The sequence below is a fragment of the Sus scrofa genome, chromosome 8 (genome assembly GCF_000003025.6).
Source record: "Sus scrofa isolate TJ Tabasco breed Duroc chromosome 8, Sscrofa11.1, whole genome shotgun sequence".
NCBI classification, from domain to species: domain Eukaryota; kingdom Metazoa; phylum Chordata; class Mammalia; order Artiodactyla; family Suidae; genus Sus; species Sus scrofa.
The window spans coordinates 128,450,871-128,472,399 of NC_010450.4; the positions used below are offsets into that span (position 1 = coordinate 128,450,871).

General features: G+C 34.5%; 1 protein-coding gene across 10 annotated transcripts in view; it reads right to left on the reverse strand.

Annotated features, from left to right (window-relative positions):
• The window catches only part of CCSER1 (coiled-coil serine rich protein 1), a 1,224,168-nt gene that overhangs the window by 721,705 nt on the left and 480,934 nt on the right, over window positions 1-21,529 (reverse strand). For all 10 annotated transcript variants that reach the window (XM_021100741.1, XM_021100737.1, XM_021100740.1 and 7 more), the window contains one exon: window positions 915-992. In XM_021100741.1, coding sequence (XP_020956400.1) covers window positions 915-992 — 78 coding nt within the window. The remainder of the gene's footprint in view (window positions 1-914; window positions 993-21,529) is intronic.

Sequence of the window (21,529 nt, forward strand, 5' to 3'; positions counted from 1 at the left end):
ATTAAATGTAAGCAATATGAAATTGAGTAAGATTTAGTCTTCATATGAAAAACAATGACAATTTCATGATAAAATACAAGTCGTCAAAACAAACCCCCAAATGCGTGTTTGCCTTTCTTTAAACAAAAGTGAAACCATTGTACATAAGTGCATCATCCCAACTTTCTAAGTTTCTTTTTTCTTTCCCATGATCTTAAGGAGTGCCTTTATTTACAATAATCCTAATGAAATTCACACCTACCTGGTACAAATACAAAATAGCTGATCTCAATCTTTGGCTTCAAGAGAAACATCAAAATTTAAACAGCAAAACAAGAAGATAACTTCATAGTTGTAATGTATACAGTCTCCCAAACTGAAGAATTCTAATAATCACACTACATAATTTGCATATTTACTTAAATATTTTAAAAATACAATGTTTAGAGGAATGATTCCATATTTTAATTCTTGAGTTTAAGCATTATTTTGTAAAGAGTACACAATTAATTAATTGTGACCTGGAATCATCAATGAAAATTTAACCAGCTAATTAAAATTTAACCACATGATGATTGCTGAACAATCCATTCCAAACTTATTGCTTAAATTAATACAAATAACAGTTTTGAAACCCACAATTCATGGGATACCAAGCTATTATAATGAAATCACTATCTCTTACATACAAGGCAAACAATGTGCTACATAAAATATTAATTTCTTCTCAAAATCTTTGCCTTTATTTAGCAACTACAATGAAAAAACAACAACAAAATTTTAACATTTGAAATAAAATCTTTACAGATTAAAGCAGTTAAACCTACCATCTTCACGAACTCTCTATTGTACTATAGTAAAATAAAAATATTTTTAAAGATCCTAAAAATATTACAAACAATTATTATTTTTTTTAAAAATTTGTTTATTTTTACCTTGAAAGGCAATGGCTCTTCAGTAAGAGGACTAACAGGAAGTGAAGTGGTGCTACTTGTTGGGCTCATATCTGCACTCTACAAGAAAAACAAGATTGAATTAAAGAGGTATTTCTCTAAGTCACTTTTATTATTCCTAATTTAGAATCTAATTCTTATTAAAATAAAATATAGATGTAGAAAAATATAGATGTAGAAAAATTCAAATTATTATTATATAATGTATCATTCCTTACTTAGAAATAATACATAAGAAATTAGTCAAATTATCACTTCTCAATTTGCATGTCAATGCATTTTATTCAATATAATAACCATCTTTTATATTAAGAGTATCTAGTATTATATTTGTTTAACATATACATTTACCTACTTTGATAATTATATCTGTAATTACGTTCCTATTTCCTTGCCTTTCAGGCCAGTTTTCAAATACGTGTTATTCCTTTTTTCCGTTTATGGAGATTTAAATCATTGTACCCAGTTTTTATTCATTATAAAAAATATATCAGCCATTATTTTACAATTGCAAAATGAAGAAATATCAAATTTTCAAATCCCATACTCATAGCTCTTGACAAACATTCTTACTATATTCAGCTAAATGAAAATTTAAGGACAAAACCATTTACACAAATATAAGAGAGTTATTGGAATGTTGCTAATGCTGTTCTCTTCTAGTCTTTTAAAAATCTACTCAGTTAAAACTTCTTAAATAAGAGATCAGCCTAACTAAAAAATATGTGGGTTAGAAGCTTGTAATTATTTTTTCCAAAAGCAAGAAAAAGATAATAGGTAGAAACAGAGATAATTTTACTATGCTCTTAACTCATTCTTTCAGAGGAATTCTTTCAATTAAGCAAAAAAAGCAAATGAAACATGGGGAAAAAAATGCCTACCTACATTTTTTTCAGCTTTGTTTCCAAATGTACATGGACACAAATACAGGAAAACTTGCAGTAAAGATTAAAGCAGAAACATGCATTAAATATAATCGAGATAAGGGAACAACAGGTAGAGTCTGGCTGACTTAAATTCCAATAAAAAATAATTCAAATAATAGACCTGCAGCTGTTATAAATTCTTAAAATCTCTTTCTATTCAAAGATTATTTTCAATTCATTTGATTCAGGTGTACAATAAACCGGACACATTTTAAAAATCCATTAACGTAGGATTACTTCTGGCTGTCTGGTCCAGAAATAATGAACTATAAACATAGGAACCAAAACACTCAGCATAAATTTTTAGATAACAGTTACCTACTTCAGAAATGGAGATAAGCCCGCACATTGAGTTACAATGTTTAAAGGAGGAAATTATATAAAAAACTGAACAATAATCCACTAAGGGAAACAGGAAAATATATGCACCAGATAACTGAGGTGAGCTACTTACTGATAATTTATAAATTTATTCAGAACATCTTGGACATTAATTAAATCAAAAGCAGGAAATATTTTAATTGCTGATTTTCACTATCTGATTATATGATGGAATGGAGAAACAAAGAGGTTTTCTTAGGAATTAATTTACTGCAGGGTGTGTGTGTGTGTTTCTTTTTAGGGCTACAAATGTAAGTTCCCAGGCTAGGGGTAGAATCGCAGCTGGCCTATGCCACAGTTACAGCAACATCAGATCAGCGCCACATTTGTGACCTATACCGCAGCTCATGGAAACACCGGATCCTTAACCCACTGAGCAACGCCAGGGATTGAACCTGCGTCCTGGGATGCTAGTCAGGTTTGTTTCTGCTGAGCCACCACGGGAACTCCTACTGCAGGATTTTAATGTAAGAAATGAGTGAAATATTTTTGCAGAAATAGAAAAACAAGACTTGAATTGTTTCTTTCATTAGATTTTTCATGAGAAATTAAGCAAGTGGTAGAGCACAGTTCATATGTAGTTGAGTTATATTTTCCTAAAGTATTGATATTCTTGCACAGCATATTAAAGTATTATGTTCTCAACAATCATATATTCAGGAGACAGATATGACATTCAGTTGTGGAAATTTAAAAGCCTGGATCAGATGAAGGTTTTTTTAACTTCGTAAGATGAGCTCAAAATAAAACTTCATGGTTAACTTCTTTTAGGGTTGAGGTCTCCCACAACTTCCCAGAAATAAATGTGTCATTCTAAGTACTATGAAGAGCAGACTCTAAAATTTGCATCATGTAACCTTGATTCTTTGAATGTCATTCTTAGAAAAAACTTTGTTCTAGCTTTAACTATCAAATCCATCTTACAGTATGACACTTTAATTCTACTGCTTTTAGGAAATCTTGAGAAAAAATGTTTTAAAAAAGCAAATCAATCTTATGTGACAACATCTGATAAACTGCACTTAATTGTCAAGTTCAGAAATACACAGCAAAAAATAGGACAATATATATTAATTTTTAGCTTGTTGTCTGTATTTCTGTGATATGTAATTTAGGTATCATTCCAATTTATTCGACCTTTAGATAAAATACTATAGTAAACTGTTCAGATATGTCTTATCCATACTTCATATTTTAATTTTAATTCATTTACCCTTTCATTCAATGATAGTAATACAGAGGCAATTGTATATCTAAATACAAATTAACAAAATACTCTTAGTTACATTTGAAGTTCTTAAAAGTTAAAAATATGGGTTCTTCCACCAATTTACTTCATAAATTATTCTGTTAGAATTATGGCTTCATTTGATTTTAATATATTTAAAGAGTCTTGAGAAATGGCTGGTTTGCAATAACATGAAAGTTAATTCCATGGAAATACAGAAAACCTATTCTGAAAAGGAGTAAATCACCCTAACAGAAGAAAGCTCCTTAATTTCCCCACATATTTAGGTTTCCTGACCCACTGGAGACTTCACTAGACAGTCATGACAGCTTTAAAAAATCTGACCTTAATTCTGATTGTCTGAGTGTCCCAAAGCTTGGTTTTCTGGTTCTAGGTCCAATAAATACCTGCTTCATTCCAACATTAGGCTTACTAAATAAATATGAACTAACATTGTTCCTGCATTTAAAATGTTAGTTCACTCAAATTGATAGCCTTTCTCCCCTTCTAAATTCTTGTTTATTTTTTTTCCCAAACTGAGCTTAACACTGAGAACCTTTATGTTCAATAACAAAATCTAGACAAGTGCTTACTTTGGAGCATATCAGAGCTATTCTGGTGAATATCGCCCTCTTTTCATTCTCTTCACAGTTCTTTCTACTCATCTAGTTTTGAAGAAACTACCCAACTTGTTGTTGTTTGTAGAATATAATTAGTCTAAACTAGCAAAGCATCTCATCCCTGACCCCCAACCTCTCTTTTCTTTAAATCAGCTTTATTGAAGTATAATATACCTATACTAAAATACAACTTTTTAATTGTAGAGTTAGATGAGTTTTGACAAATGTATCCACATGTATAACTATCACCAAAATCAAGACAGAGAACAGTCTCATCACCTCAAAGCCTTCCCTCATGTATTATTTTAACTTCATAAGAAACGAAAAAATGTTTTCCAAAATGTCATAGTTTGCGTTTTCATTTGCATGGTATCTCATAAAAAACGATATGCTGTTTTTCATTTGTTTGTTTTTAAAATGTGAGCCATTCCATGGGTCTGTAGTGGAAGCTCGTTGTGGTTTTAACTTGTATTTCCATGCAAGTTAAGATAGCTTAGATGGCTAATGATGCTGAGCATATTTTCATGAGCCTACTGACCATTAGTAAATATATCTTGTTTTTTGAAGTGTCTATCCAAATATTTTGCCTATTTTTCTTTTTCATTAGGTTATTTGGATAGCAATCCTTTGTCATAGATATTTATTATAAATATTTTCATCCAGTTTATGACTTACCTCTTCATTTTCTTAACAGTGTCTTTAAAAGAACCAAACTCTCCATCTTATTGGACTTTTTGGTTTGTTTTTTATGATTTATGCTTTTGGTGCCTCACCTAAGAAATCGTGTCTTACTTCAAGTTCACAAAGATTTTTCACATATGTTTCCTTCTACTAACCTTTCAGATCAACACATGATTTTCCAAACACAGCAGAGTTAGGATTTTATTCTTAAAAATATTTTTGCAATTTTTTGGTGTTTAACAAACAGTAAATAACATTCATATTTGTACTGTTTAAGTTCTAGCACAAACATTTTCAGAAAGATTAGTTTGTATTTTAGAAAGTAACCTCAGACACTTTAGCCAGTTGGGAATCTTACAGTTACTCATGGCTTAACCAAACTTTAATTACAATAAACTAAAATACTGAAATATTATTTGCCTGTGAATGTGTTGTGGGAGGAGAAAAAGTCTTTGTTAAGCTATTAAAAGTTTAAAGTTAATATGCAAGACTCTTCTCAGAGTGGTGATTATGGAACTTCCTGGGCAGACGCGTGGCAGGAGAGAAATAAAGCTTCAACGTATCTCCTCATCTCTGTTGACTTGTGTTTGAGGAAAAAGAGGGTACAAGTGGAAATAAAAAGAGCGTTTTTAAATCTAATTCTAAGAAGCAAGATAGGAATAGTCCCCAAGTTCCTACTGTTATAAAAAAATGACTTAAGGACATAGAGAAATTTTGCCAACACCATGCCACTTTGGCATCTTAAGAGCTGCTACACTGTTGATAAAGAGTAAGTTATTGATAGATTTACATGAAAATGGTACCACACTAGAGGAAAACAGTGGCAGGAGGCTGAACAGACCTTCTCTTGGCTCCTATGAGATGACTCATAAATATGTACATAAATAATCAGGGACAACTTAACAAGGGGCTGGAAAGAGGAGATAAACGACATTGCTGGTACCAGCTCTGACTACCAACCTAGTACTTACTCTATCAACACTGACGTCAGGATTGCAAGAAGTTATTGTTTAGAAAAAACAACTTTACAAAATTAAGCTTATTTAAACAATCAGGAACGTGAACAGTAAATACCTGCAAATCATAAGCGTTCTTTCCCCCCAAAAATAATGAACATAGAAGAAAATATTTTTGTTATATTACTAACAATTTTCCCAGGTTAAATTTTAGATCACAATTTTGGAAAATTGCATATTATCTATTACTATAAATAATTTAAAATATTTGGTTAGAAAATGTAATAACAGGGGAGTTCCCGTCGTGGCGCAGTGGTTAACGAATCCGACTAGGAACCATGAGGTTGCGGGCTTGATCCCTGCCCTTGCTCAGTGGGTTATCCGGAGTTGCCATGAGCTGTGGTGTGGGTCGCAGACGCGGCTTGGATCCTAAGTTGCTGTGGCTCTGGCGTGGCCTGGTGGCTACAGCTCCGATTGGACCCCTAGCCTGGGATCATCCCATATGCCGCAGGAGCGGCCCAAGAAATGGCAAAAAGACCAAAAAAAAAAAAAAAAAAGGAAAATGTAATAACACTCAACTAACATTGCTCAACTCTCACTGGTCAAACTTTACACTAAAGGATTTTGCACTCAAAATGCTGTCACCAAATAGGGAAATTAATGAATAAGGTACACAATTAATACCTACTAAAGCTGAAAAGAATGTTGAAACTTGCATGTCACACCTTCTCTTAGCTTCTACTATTAATTTACTACTGACATATATAAATGTGAATTCCTTGTAAAAACCTTTTGAGAAACATAGGGTTCTAGTCTTTCTTTTGACATAAAGAAATAAAGAACTCTCAATGGATTAATAAATGACCTATCACTTGATAACGCCAATGCTTTGTGTATAAAATTTGCCATCAGCTATTTATATAATAATACAAAAATTAAAATAATTCAGTTTCAAATGTTTTCATTAATTCATAAATTAGTGAGTTACTTTTTATCCATGAAAATGGCAGAATTTTTCCACAAGTATTAAAAATATTTTTCTTATATAAGCCATATTTTATTTTCCCTCTGATTCTAGGAAAAATGCTAATTTTTGCTTTTTTTTTTTTTTTTTTTGCTTTTTTTAGGGCCACACCTTCAGCATATGGAAGTTCCCAGGCTAGGGATCAAGTGGGAACTGCAGCTGCCAGCCTACACCACAGCCACAGAAATGCCAGATCTGAGCAGCATCTATGACCTACCCTGCAGCTCAAGGCAACGCTGGATCCTTCACCCACTGAATGGGGCCAGAGATTGAACCCACAGCCTCATGAATACTAGTTGGGTTCATTACCACTGAGCTACAATGGGAACTCCAAAATGTGTTAATTTTATTAAATAAAATATTCTATATTAATGCCCAGTGCCTGAATCTTGATTTCTTCTAATAAAGGAACTAGAGCTCCTTAAGAAATAGGTAATTCCTGGGATGAGGCAAGGAATGAACAGCTTGTGCTACAGAGTAAGGAAATGCTGAAAAATTGCTCCAAAGATAAAAGGAAGGAGTGTGCCAATGAGACAAACGAGCCAAACTGAGAGAGCTCCTAATTGCCAAAGCTGGAACAATTTGAGCAACAAAATAAATAACATGGTATTAGAGTATAATTAAAGCATAAAACAAACAAAAATCATGAGTTCAGACATAAATAAATGACTGAATAAATAAATAATTGAGGATATGAGACAAATCTTGCTTACAGAACTATTCCAAATACTTTGTCTTCAAGAGATGGAATTTAACATCACATCCTTGGCCCCAAGATGTGCTTAGTGACATACTTCCAAAGAGTAGAGTCTGAAGAGGGGAAAAAGGTAAATTTACAGTGGATAAACATGGCAAACACTAGCTCAACCAAGGGGTCGAGGTTAACTTCCTACAGATAGTATGTAAAAGCATGATGTAATGTGATGGGTGGCGTGCTTGATCTCTGTGGTCTTCCTCCACAAAACCAGTGACGTCGATCTAATCATGTGATAAACACTGGACAAACTCAAATTGAGAGGCATTCTGCAAAAATCTAGCCAAAGTCAAGGTCATCAAGGACAAGGAACTGTTACTGATTATGTTGCTATGGAGACATGATGACTAACTATAATGTGGCATCTTTGATAAAATACTCAAATAGCAGAAAGGATATTAGGGGAAACTGGTGATGTCTAAATAAATTGCTGCGTTTAGTTAACAGTAATGCACCAATGTTGGTTCTTGGTTGTGATAAATGCATTCTGCCGAAGGGAGATGGTAAAAATATGAGAAATTGGAGAAGGGGTATAGGGAGTTCTCTGTACTATCTCTGCAACTTTTCTATAAACCTGAAACTATTTTGAAATAAAAACTTTATTTAAAGATATTCTTCATGAGCAATATAACCAGGCTTTTCACGATGATGATATGTTATTGTCATTATACTTGTAGTTTCTAAGCTTTCACAAGGACTGTTAACAACTTCCGTAAAAATAAATTTCAATAGATCATTTTATTGGTATGCATCACCTCTCATCAAAGAATCTTTAACATTCTATGAAGATGTCACTGAAAAGCTGATGCTAATTTTTTTTTCATGCCTCCCTGTTCCATACATGAATGAGGAGGAAGGCTTCATCCATGTAAAATGATCTATTTGTTTGGGTACTCTTAAGGTGCTTGGTAGAGTGAGTTTGCATTACTAACATTTACTGAATGCCATAACTCCTTAGTATAGATCCATTAATTACACCTTCACTGAAAGCATAATTAATGGATTTGTCCTATAGAATTACAATTTATTTATAAGGATTTCTTGAAGTGAAACATGATCAATTTGGCTTACATCTATTGAGAACATAGATTTGAATGTAAGTGAAATATTTTATTTTTAAGCTTTTAGGGTAAAATAGTATGGTATAAAATAATTCTTTAGGTCTAATAAAGCTAAATGACATTTAAATGGGTTAAGTCTAATTTGGACATGTATTCTCATAGTTCTAAAATTAGGTAAAAAATATGCACCACATGTTACAAACCAAGTTGCATTGTTTTAAAATCAGCTGTGCTATGACTAAAAATGTACATAGGATGTTTTAGATTTCTATAGTATTAAACAGGCTACTTTTCTTAAAAATGTTTTTATTAGATGTTCCAAATTTCTGTGAAAATTCATTCATTTATTCATTCAGCTATTCAATAAGAGTTGAGTACACATTACGTTTCTCTGCCCTTAGGTTTTAAATTCTGCTATCATTCGTCTCACTGGCATTGCTGTCCAAAAAACATTAGTAAGGAAGGGAATTCAGAGCATCTAACTGTGGCACAGAAAGACATTCTTTATATTAGTGAGTTGACCCTTGAGCTTTAATGCACTGTGTCCTTCGTCAGGTATATTCTGCAAATGGCAATAAGCCAACAGCCCTAGGCTCCTCCAATCCCAGGTGCTGACCTCTGAATTTTAGGTCCAGCTCTGTGAGGAACCAGGAGAGCCACGGGGAAGCTGATTCTACTCACATCATTCCTTAAGCAGTGTATATCCTAGGCTTATTTGTTTATTGTTTCAGCAGTAAACCAAAAGAGTTCATTATCTAAATCAGGACTAGTTCTTTGCACTCAGACCAAGCTTAGCAACCTAACCAATTTGAGTCACATCTTTTATTAGTCCTGTCTTTTTCTCAATGAATATGTAGGGATTTTCTTTATAAAAGCATTATGTAGTTGTTACCCAGTATCCAGTTTAATAGCCAATCCAGCATCAAATTCAGCATCTGATCCCATTTATTATGGTAACAACATTTGAATTTTCCTTTGAGGAGTGGTTTCTCCTCAAACTTTCAATTCCTTTGTTTTGAGTAATGTTAATCCAATATCCTTAAAATAGGTATGGACCAAGGATACCCAACCATTCTTGCTGGATACAAAAAAAGCACAAAAGCCAAATTACTTAAATGAAGCTCAAACCTGGGAATCATGTTGGAATTTTGGGAAAGAGGTACTTTCATTTACCTTATTCTGCTGAGATGTTTCTATCTGAATTGACAGAGGTCACCGAGTAGATGGGATATCCCTAGAGACAAATCTAACACAGGGCTAAGACATGAAATGGTGAGGGAGAAACTTGAGTTGTGAGGACATATTTGACATATTGATAACCCAGCTCTACATGGGCACATACTTTTCACAAAAGAGTATGCCTAAGATTTAAGTATCCTTTCTGATGTAGGAATAAGCACTATGGCTGGGAAGTTGCAAGTTACAGAATCTAAAATTTGGACTTGACTGACTCAAGAAAATGCCAGGACATTATTCTATTTTAGGCTGAGAAGTTAGTAATATGTATGGGATTACAAAACAATTTATTAAATTACTTTCTAAATTTTGTCAGATTATATTTTTTTTTGCATTTGGAGCTTCATGAGATTTGATCAAAAAAGGATATAAGAATGTAAAGAATCTATTCCCTTATTCTCTTTTTATTTAATAGGTAGATGGACAGATAGAAAGATACATAGATTTAAATGTACTTTCGACTAGATAACACATTTACCAGTCCAAAATTCAAAGAGCACAACATATTTTTTCAGGAAAAGATGTCTCTTCCAGTCCTAGGTTCCAGGCATCCATTGGACACTAATCTGACCAATTTATTGCATAACCTTATACAAATTTTATATGTATGTAACACAAATAGACACACATCTATATCTCCATGTACGTAAATATGCATACACATATAGTCACTTTTTCTTTTATGCATATTGGGTAACATGTTATACTACTGGTTTTCAACTTGATTTTTTCAAATTACCATGTATTTTTATTTAGTGACTTCCCTGATTCTTTTACATGAGTACATAGTATTTCATTTTATGGCTACATCATAATAAAATTAGCCAGTGCTGGAGCTTTCCTGTGTTGAAGTGGGTTAAGGGTTCAGTGTTGTCACTGCAGTGGTTTGGGTCACTGCTGTAGCGTAGGTTTGATCCCTGGCCTGGGAACTTCCACATGCCATGTATGTGGCCAAAACCCCCCCAAAAGAACAAACAAAAAAACTAGCCAGAGCTACATTCCCACTCTTTTGCTATTACAGAGAGAGCTAAAATGAGTAATAACCTTACATCATATGCATAAGAATTTTTTGAATGTAGAATTACTGGACTAAAAGATATATTCGGTTGTTAATTTTGAATGTGCTGCCAAATTGTCTTGCATGGAGAATCTATCAGTTTACACACCAATATGAGGCTAACAAGTGAATCTTCCCTACTGTTTCACCATGTTTTCTCTACTTTAAAAGGCCTTTAGAATAGATCCACAAGATAAACAAATGTTCTAGCTAAAGGTCGCCTTCTTAGTATCACAGAAATTCTTAAAAGCACAGCTTTTTTAAAAAACTGATATCAATAATCAAAGACTGTTAAAAGAATAATATCCCAATAAATGCCTGGCTTAGCGTTGAGTTAGTTTTGCTCTTAGCCCTACTCTGATCTTGTGATCAATCCCAATTACTAATCTCGCTACTTCACTATTTTGTCACTAAATCAAAACTAAATCGAGGTTGTGATCAAATCCCAAAGTAACCTAAATTAGGTCTATAACAAATATGTAAACCAGCTCATTCCTTCAGTGTGGATTCCACAGGAGAAATCAGGAATTTGTTCTTAGTTTGGAAGTTTTGGAAATTAAATTTTGTCAACTCAAATAGGGACAAGTATGTTTTGTGGGGATGATTCAGAATAACCAGATGAATAAGAAACTGTACTTAATCAGATGTTGGTCAATATATTAACTAACATTGAAAACTAAACTTGGCGTTCAGGGTGTCAACGTATTTGAGGGGTTTTGTTTGTTTGTTTGTTTTGGCGAAGAGAATCATTCAGAAACTGCATTACAGAAGAGAAGATTCGTTGTTCATTATAAAGTTAAAGTTAGAAAAAGAGTAGCAATTAGCTTCTCTCAAAGTATTGTTTACATCAAGTTGTGGTAAATGCATAAACACAAATCATTTATAATCTAAGCACTTACTCCTTTGAGCAATGCTAGAGCTTTACCGCAATGACAATATTCATATCCTCTCATTCATTTAAAGTCATTTAAGAATCAACTACCAAAAGAACAATGAGGAGTTCTCGTCATGGTGCAGTGGTTAACAAATCTGATTAGGAACCATGAGGTTGAGGGTTCCATCCTGGCCTTGCTTAGTAGATTGAGGATCTGGTGTTGCCGTGAGCTGTAGCGTAGGTTGCAGACGTGGCTCGGATCCCGCGTTGCTGTGGCTCTGGTGTAAGCCGGCAGCTTCATCTCCGATTAGACTCCTAGCCTGGGAATCTCCATATGCCTGGGAGCAGCCCTAGAAAAGGCAAAAATACAAAACAAAAAACAAAAAAACAATGACTTCATGCCACGCACAATGCAACATAATTTAAGATAGCAGGAGTTAATATTATCATCAATATATTTTTTTCCAACCAGCTATTTTTGTTGATGACTGTATCAGTTATCTCAACAATGACTAGCTTATTAATTCTACTTTTGGTTTGTTTCAATTTTAGGAAACTGCAGTTTCTACTCTTAATCTGCCAACTCCAGAAGTGCCTGATATTTGAACATTAAAGCCCCTATATGATTTCTCTGAGTTATTGTACAGATATTATAAGGTCGAGTTTCTATTTTTACTTAGTATTTTTCCTAAGGAGAGAGAAATTCTATCCCTCATCCTTAATCTCTAAGACTAGATCCAAAGCAATTGGTGCTGGACTGTTCCTTCTTTTTTTTTTTTTTTTTTTTTTACAAATAATGCCTTCATTTTTGAACCCATTCAATAAACACATAAAGAAAACAAAACAAAAAAAAGAACAAAAAGTCCTTATGACTTGAATCTTTATTATCCCTCTGTTAATATTTCTTAAACATCCTTGGTACGTTCTGCTGCTGCCACAAGTTGAAATTATGGTCTTATTTCATTAATAACATTTAACAAGCAGTATTGAGACCCTACCACAACCCAGATTTCATAATATACGCTTAATAAAAATAGTCCCTGTCTCCTATTATCTTAAACTCTTTAGAGGAGATAAGCAAGGGTGAAAAGCACAAATTAGAAAAAGGAATAATTAATTTAAGTAAACAGATAAACAAACAAAAATCCAACCAATCAAGGTCATCACTGATTAAATATGCATGTACTCTGTTTCAGTCTTTTTATGTGAAATGTAGTTGACTGGAATTAATGCACATTATCTCTTCTAAATTTTGCCCCAAACTACAGGAAACTCAGGATTTTTCTAACATCAAATATTTTCCTTCAGTGTATTTTATGATGAATGCATACAATTCCATCAGGTAAGAATAACTTTATTCATTTGCCAGGCTCCTAATTTTTGAATTTTTGTATTTCCATTTTTTTAATTATTAATACTGTGATGATACTCAATACATAGCTGTGATTATTTATTTTAATGCATTTATAGAACTATAAAGTTTCAGTTAAAGAATATGTATATAATTGGCTAACTTCACATATATTATCAAATTTTCCTCCAAGGCTAATGTACTGAATTTTACTCCTACTTGAGAAATTTGAGAGTTCAAGATTTACTGTACTTTCAATAGGTGAAGAGAAATATACCAGGTTATTAAATACGCTGTGATTTATTGATTGGTTAAATGTTAGGGGAAAAAATACACCCTAAATTTCATTCAAATAAACTTTAAATGTGTTAAAGTGCTATATATAAAAACAATTCAAAAAAAGAACCTGAAGAAAACACAGGTTAAACATTATCAATTATAGAATGGGGACGGCTTTTCTAAGGCTTTTCTAAACGTAAATGTAAATAAATCGTAAAGTCAGAGATTGATATATGTGACTAGGTTTAAATTTCTGCATTTAAAGAAAACAAAGTTAGGACTTCCCGTGTGGCTCACAACTTAACTATTTGGCGTTGCTTCTACAGTGGCTGTGGCTTGACCCCTGACCTGGGAACTTCCATGTGTGGCCACTTGTTTTAAAAAGAAGAAAAAAAAAAATAGGAAAAAAAAAATAAAAAATAAACAAAATTATAAAGCAAATAAAATATTTGAAAATTGTTGAAGTCTGCAGGGAACACTGATTCCTCTTTCCTGGTGTTTCTTTCCAAGTAGAAGGAGCTCTACTAGTGTTACACTCTCAACTACTCTGCCTAGCAAAGAATCAATCACTTTTCTTGCTGGTAAATTTGGGATGGATGAACTCCATGTGCTTGGCTCAGCTCATTCCTTTTTCTTTTGCTAGCCGGATCTCATGCAGAGAGCATGTGTTCTGTCCAACAGCACTTCAGCAGGCTTTTTACGGCTAAGGTCTGAGTGAGAGCTTTAAGCCTCAAATCCTGAGTTTTAACCTGAAAGTTGTCTGTAGCTTATGGAGATTTTCCCATGGGCAAGGAGCTATTTTTACCTCCTTGTGAGTCTTAAGTGATGGACTGTGGGATGAATGGGTCTCAGCAGAGCCTCTGGGTCTCAGAAACATCAAAAAGACAAGGACTATGGATAGTGTCAGATGCCAGGGCCTTAGGAGTTGCAGGTTGCTGCTGGTTGACTTTGAACTATACAGAGCAGCTTTTCATGAGCAGATTCGGTGGCGTAGCATTGAACTGGAAGGAAAGAGTGCTTTTTCATTCTTGGACTTTGCAAGTGTTGCTAGGTAGGAAAATGTTGGCAGCGTTTAAACTGAAAGACAGCTGAATTATGTGTCTTCTATAGAGTGCTAGTAAGCTTCTCACTCTAAATTGGAAGTGCTAGGCCTAACACTTAAAATTGAATATGTGGTCTAAGTAGGTGCTTCCAGAATGGCCTTCAGTGATCCCTGATGTTTTGTGTTTGCACTGTTGTGTAATCTTCTCCCCTTGAGTGTGGGCTCGATTTAGTAACGGAATAAAATAAGTAAAACAAAATGTGTCAAATGCCAGATTAGAAGAGACTACAGGAAGACAAACATGGAGGCTGAAAGATAATTTAGAAGATGATGTAATATGTTGAGAACTGATGATGGTTTGGACAAGGTTTCATTAGGAAAGGTGGTGAAAACCGGTTGAAGACTATATATATTTTAAAGATAGAAGGACAGAATTTTTCTAATGGTTTAGACATGGACTAGGAGGGAAATAAAGGAGACAGGGATGATTTCTAAGGCTGTGCCTAAACAAACAGAAGAATTGAATAGGACTTTACTGGGATAGGAGAGACTGAAAAAATAACACATTTGAAATGCAAAATAAATCAATAACTCAGTTTGTTCACATTAAGCCTGAAATTCCATCTCCAGTCAGAGTGGAGACGTCAGGTAAGTACTTTGATACTCTGCTTGAGATAGGATGGAAAACAAAATTACAAGAAAAAACAGGAGTTTCAGGAGCTCAGATGCCAAGGTGAGGCAACAATTTGGATAAATAAGAACTATTTCAGGAGCAACATTAGAAATAATGAAAATGAGTAAGGAGCTATAACCTTTAGAGAATGGGGGAGGAGGGTGATGGGGCTTCATGGAGACCACAGCAAGGAGGGGAAACAAGAATAGTCTGATGGACTTCAAGCTTCAAACCAAGAGGTCACAGGGAGGCAGGAAAGGTGTTACTCAGGAAATTGCGAGGAGGAGCAAGAAGGTCATTTATTTCTTCAGACTCCATAACATGAGTGTGATTGTGACAAGTGCCACCAGATAGCTTATTCTACCTGGAAACGAAAACGACTTCCGCTTAAATTTTTCTTTCACTATCACGCTCCCATAAAACAAGAGTTTAGCATCTTCCTATAGCAAATACGCCTAGGGCTGACATAACCAGTTTATGAGAGAGGAAAATCCTGAAAGGGAGCAAATGAAGCTTTATTTCCATTTATTTATTTATTTATTTATTTATTTATTTATTTATTTATTTATTTTATTTTCTTACTAGAAGCAGTCACAAAATACAAGGGGAAGGTCCATTTCTAAATAGGGCTTGTTTTGCAAACTGTCATTTTCCACATTTTCATCCCCCTATAATGGAGTAAAAACCCGATTTAATATATCATAATCTTTGTTATGTTATATTTTAAGAGGTCCCGCAACTCAATCGCTCCCCTCTCCAATCCTTCCCACACCCTAATATCAGATTGATCTTTCTGAGACATGGTGCTTCATGCCCCTCCTTTGCTAAAAGTTTTCAAAACTTCATCTAGGCCATGAATAAATTCCACACTCTTTAGCCTGACGTCTTGGCCTCTCAAACCGAGAACAACCTCCTGTTTTAATTCCCTCGCCCTTAGCTAAATGAGTCCCACTCCCAAGACAAATTATCAGTTATTTTCCAACAATCCATTTAACCATTGTCCCCCTCCTGATACTTAACTCCCTTTCAGTCATTTGACCTGTCCACCTCAACATTTAGAAGTGCCCTTCTCCAGTAATCCTATTATCAAAATCTCATCCCCATTTACAGCTAAGCTCAAATGCCTGCTTCTTCGTGAAATCTTCTCATTGCCTTCCACAGTAAGCAATATTGCGATTCTCTGAACTCCTGTAGCACATTATCTGCACCCCTTTGGAACCCTTATCATGTCTTAACTTACTACATTTCGGGGGATATATCTTATTTTCTAGATTTCAAGGTCCCTGTAGGTAGTGTACTTTTCTTACACATGTATTCCTCAAGTACAGGGTAAAAAGGCTTTTACACAGCAGATTCCTTTTTATAAAGGCATATTCCTTTTATACTTCTTTATAAAAAGCTTCTCAGGTCATCTTTATTTGCCACCAATTTTGAGAAGCGTTAGGATAAATGATTGACTAGATCAATGAATGATGAACTTGGTCACATTTTTTGAAAGGCCTTCTAAGTATTTGTTCAAGAAGCAAATAAATAGGCTTCTTGGGGGTAAAGATGGGGAAGGCAGTAAGTATCTAATAAAAGGTGAGAATCAGCATTCAATAAAATGTTTCACATTCTGTGAAGATAAATAAAACTGCGAAAGAACAAATTTTGTTGCATTTTGTTGAACTGCTTACTCCTTTGTTTTTAACCTATTTAACATTTAGTATGAATTATTTTGAAATATTGGTTTTTTTTTGTTTGTTTGCTTGCTTTTTAGGGCCTCACACGTGGTATATGGCAGTTCCTGGGCTAGGGGTTGAATTGGAGCTGCAGCTGAGGGCCTATGCCACAGCAACGTGGGATCCAAGCTCCAGCTCATGGCAACACTGCAGCTCATGGCAACACCGGATTCTTAACCCACTGAGCGAGGCCAGGGATCGAACTTGCATCCTCATGGATACTAGCCGGGTCTGTTACTGCTGAGCCACAATGGGAACTTCTTGAAATATTGTTTAATGTTTTTGTGAGATAATCCAATCAGAAGAAGGACAATCTGAAAGGCCTACTGTGATCGACCTCACTGGCCTTATCTCTGGACCTTTCCCAAATCTTTACAGTTTTGCAGAGGATCTTGAAATTTATGATACAAAGCAGTTAATCACCTGACATGATCTATTCAAAGGCTCATCTTGGCCCCACTGCAGAGAGTCTATGACATAATCTGGGAATCTGTATATTCAACAGATATCCAAGGGTCTGTTTCTTCAGGCGTTATGAAGACTGTTGTGTTAGTAAGAGCCTGCAGATATACACTGGTCTCATAGCTCCTTGCCCTCCCTAAATCCCTTCTCTTATTGCAGAAAGCTCTTCCATTGTCTCCATCTCTAACCTTCCTAAACAATTTCCTTTCCCATCACTGTGCAACCTTTAACTAGCATATCAATACTCATTTCCTGAGCCATAATTCAGCATTATCTCTGAACTTGGGCAATGGTTGCCCAAGTATACTTTTTTTTTTTTGGAGTGAGACTGAGGCTGCTTGGTTTCAACTTTGACTCAGTAAGTTACTGACTCTGTTTCCGTAGGCAAGTTATCTATTCTTTCTGGGCAGTGGTTTTCTCTTCTGTAAAATGGGGATGGTAACAGAACCCCTTCTTAAGGACATTGGGAAGAGCACATGAGATTAAACCACTAAAAACAGAGCAGGCACATGTAAAGTGCTAAATAAGTGCTAGACTTTAGTTATGATCATGCTATATTGAAATTGTTTATGTGCCTGTCTGCTAAAACTGTGAGCCCACCTCAGGACAGGTTCATATGATCTTCATCTCACAGAAACCAGCATTATTCAATTAGGACTTATTATATAGTTTATTATATACATTTTTTTTTTCTGCACTCACAGCGTGTAACAGTTTCCAGGCTTGGAACTGAAACCATGCCACAGCAGTGACCTGAGCCACTGCAGTGACAACCCCAGATTCTTAACCCACTGTGCCACAAGAGAACTCCTACATGGTTTATCATTATAAATGTTGATAATTAGGTTAAAACAAAATCATGTCTGTAAATTACTTTTGAAAACTCTTCTAAGTTCTGCTTGATAAGACTTAAATAGCTTTCTGTGCATACCTTTAATAACTTAACAGTTTCTCGATTAATTTCAACTATAATAAAATACTCAGCATGTTAGAATATCCATCTTGTCATCCAAAGAGATAAATATACAAAATAAACAATGAGGCATTTTTATGAAAAACTGTTAAATGTGGGACTGCCTGGCAAGAGCTAATCAGTTAATGTGAATTTAAATAAATTCAGACACAAAACACAGGTGCACATGTCTATGGATATTATTCACTCTGATTAGATGCACGCTTTATTTTCAATTAAAGCAAAATAAAAAAATCAACATGACTGTAATCCAACTCTAATGTTCACTGACGATAAATTAAAAAAAATAGTTGGATATAAGCTTTGTATTTGAGAAGAGAATCAATGAGTTTTTAATAAGAGTAACTATTTCAACAAAGTACGGTATTTAAATTAATTTAAAAATCATAATTAAATAAATTTAGTAGCATTGAGGAGGTCAATTACGGTCCTAGGTTATCTATATATCTTTTGTCCAACAGCTGTTCTAAATAATTTTAACCCAACTATACTCATTTAATTCCAAGAGTGCTTACACTCAATAAAGATAAAAAATTTTATACCATAATGTAAAGAAAATTTCTCAAAAAATTATACATATCACCCAGGGTATCAAGATATAAATATTTGGTTTAATATCAGTAAGTAAAGCAAACTCTACTGATGTAAATAGAATCTGCTTTTCCTCCTCAAATTCATAAGCTGTTGAGATTCACCCTAAATGAGCTAAAGAATATCACGTGACCACAGAGGATCTCGCATGGACCTTGCCAATCGCAATTGCTTTGCCTTTACACTTCCCTCCTATGTCAGTAAAAGGTTTAGTTCCATTGCTACTCCTTTCTGGATCTAACATTCTATGATACTTCAAGGAGAAATATCTACCCTAAAAGGAAACTAATAAAGAACATTTTAAGAGAGATTTCAGATTCGAGTTCTAGACTCCTACACAATAGCTTATACAATGAAAGTGGGCAAAAGAAGAGAGATGTTATCACTTAATTACCACAGTTCAGTGATTTGGTCTACAAATTAATTCCTTATAATATGTCATTGTATTAGATGTATTTTAAAACTTCTTTAGTCTATGAGCCACAAAATTCCTCATTTATGCTAGATCTTTATAATTGATCAACTTATCAAGGTCACATTGTCAGATGCTTTTATTCAAAGCACCGTGTCCTCAAATTTAACATTTTAATTTATTTTTCAATTATACATCTTTTAGTTCCCTAATGGTTGCCAGAGTATAGAGAGATCCAAAATTCTGGATTAGCAAAGAAAGAGTAGGAAAAAAAAAAGAAAACAAATATTTTTCCAATTCTGGCCTTTGCCTTACATGCCTTCTGAAAGCAAAAGAAGGCAACATTAATAGAGAATGCATTATATCAATAAATTGTAGCTCATTGGCATTCAGATTTGGTAGCATAGGACATGATTTCCAAACATCTTTTCTTCTCTATAAAATTTAGGGTTGTATCCAGCTTTATATGAATGCAGTGTTTAAATTGGTTTCATAAATTAAAACACAGGAACACATGCACACCTGCACACACACATATACACACACCACACACACACAAAACACATCATGCATTGAGAAAGCACCCAATATCCTGGCTTAATGAAGCTTTTTATAGTGACGGGAACATTTGGCAGAGGTTGCCACATTTAATAAGCGCTCTGACTCATTGTAAAACAGAAAAAAAGATTTTGAGAGTTAAGCCTAGCTCTGGAAACTTCCTTAAGCAAACAAACCAAACAAACATGAAGCCATTTTCCATGCCCCTAAAGAATAGAACATTTTGAACCATTACCTTTGTCTATGGCACAAAACATTCCACTGGCACTAAAAGCTGCACGAAGAACACAAAGGAACTATACTGAAATTTTCTTTCCTACTTTCTATTGACCTTTTCTCTCAATTAAGCAGGGGAAGTAACCATCATACTGCAGACTAAGTAAATTAACTGCCCAGCCAACATTAAATGACTGCTCACTCAATTTCTAAAACTTTCTGAATATAAGGAAAATCCTCTTAACACAAACAATTTTTCTACCATAAAAAGAAGTAAGTTATGCTTTTCATCACCAAAAGGTGAAGGCTCCATCTTTGGTTCAATAAAATTAAGGATTAAAATATATATAGGGTACTTATCACAGTACCTCATTTATGACCAACATCAATAATTATTACTATTCCCACTAAATAAGAATAATATTGTGAAAATGATATTTGTTTGAAATTTTCTGACTCTTAGTCCAGGGTTCTTTATCTACCACAATAGCCATTACTCTTCTTCAGTTCTTATGTCCTGGTTGAGACTATCAAACATGAATTTCTAAGTTACCATGGCACTTTCATTGTCATGAAAGGACTGCTCACAGAATGTTTAACATATCTGTGCCTTTTTGTCTGACAACTAAATTATAAACTGAAGAATAGGAATTTCCCTTCCTCTCTTCCCTCTCCCTCCCTTCCTCCCCAATAATCCTTCCTTCCAGCTTTCTTTCCTTCCTTTCTTCCTTATTTCCTTCTTCTGTCTTTTCCATTGTAGTTAGTATTGTGCAAGACATGCATTAGACATTTAGGGGATGAACTGCCTTTGGTGTATCTCTGGCAGCATAACTTTGGAGTATAACAAAATTTAGAGAATTCAGAAATAATTTAGACCCATGCCTTACTTTATAAGACTCAGAAATCTGTAGAGTTTTCCAGAAGTTACACAATAATTAGTTGCAAAATATGATAAGAACTAAGTCTTACACCTGATGGTCAGCTGCACAGCGAACTATCAAAAGGACACCAAGCCATCAAATCCACTCCCCCACCTTTTATCATTTGTACACATTCTTCTTACCACATCAATGGTTAACTTTGTTAACCATCCTGTTAACAAAGTCTCTTTCCTGAATGAAATACAAGTTGAGTTTATGATTACTTTCCTTTCTTCATAATCTGGAAAATAACACTCTAATTTGTAGCTAGGAAATAGTAAATGCGAACGTGTGAATTTGTGGTAAAAATTATTAATTTTTATTTTTCTTATATTTTGTCTTTTTAGGAACACACCCATGGCATATGCAAGTTCCCAGGCTAGGGGCTGAATCGGAGCTGCAGCTGCTGGCCTACACCACAGCAATAGCAATGCCAGATCTGAGCAGCATTTGCAACCTACACCACAGCTCACCACAAAGCCGCTGGATCCTTAACCCACTGAGTAAGGCCAGGGATCAAACTTGTATTCTCCTAGACACTAGTCTGGTTTGTTACCGCTGAGCCATGACAGGAACTCCCAGGTAAAAATTGTTTTAAACT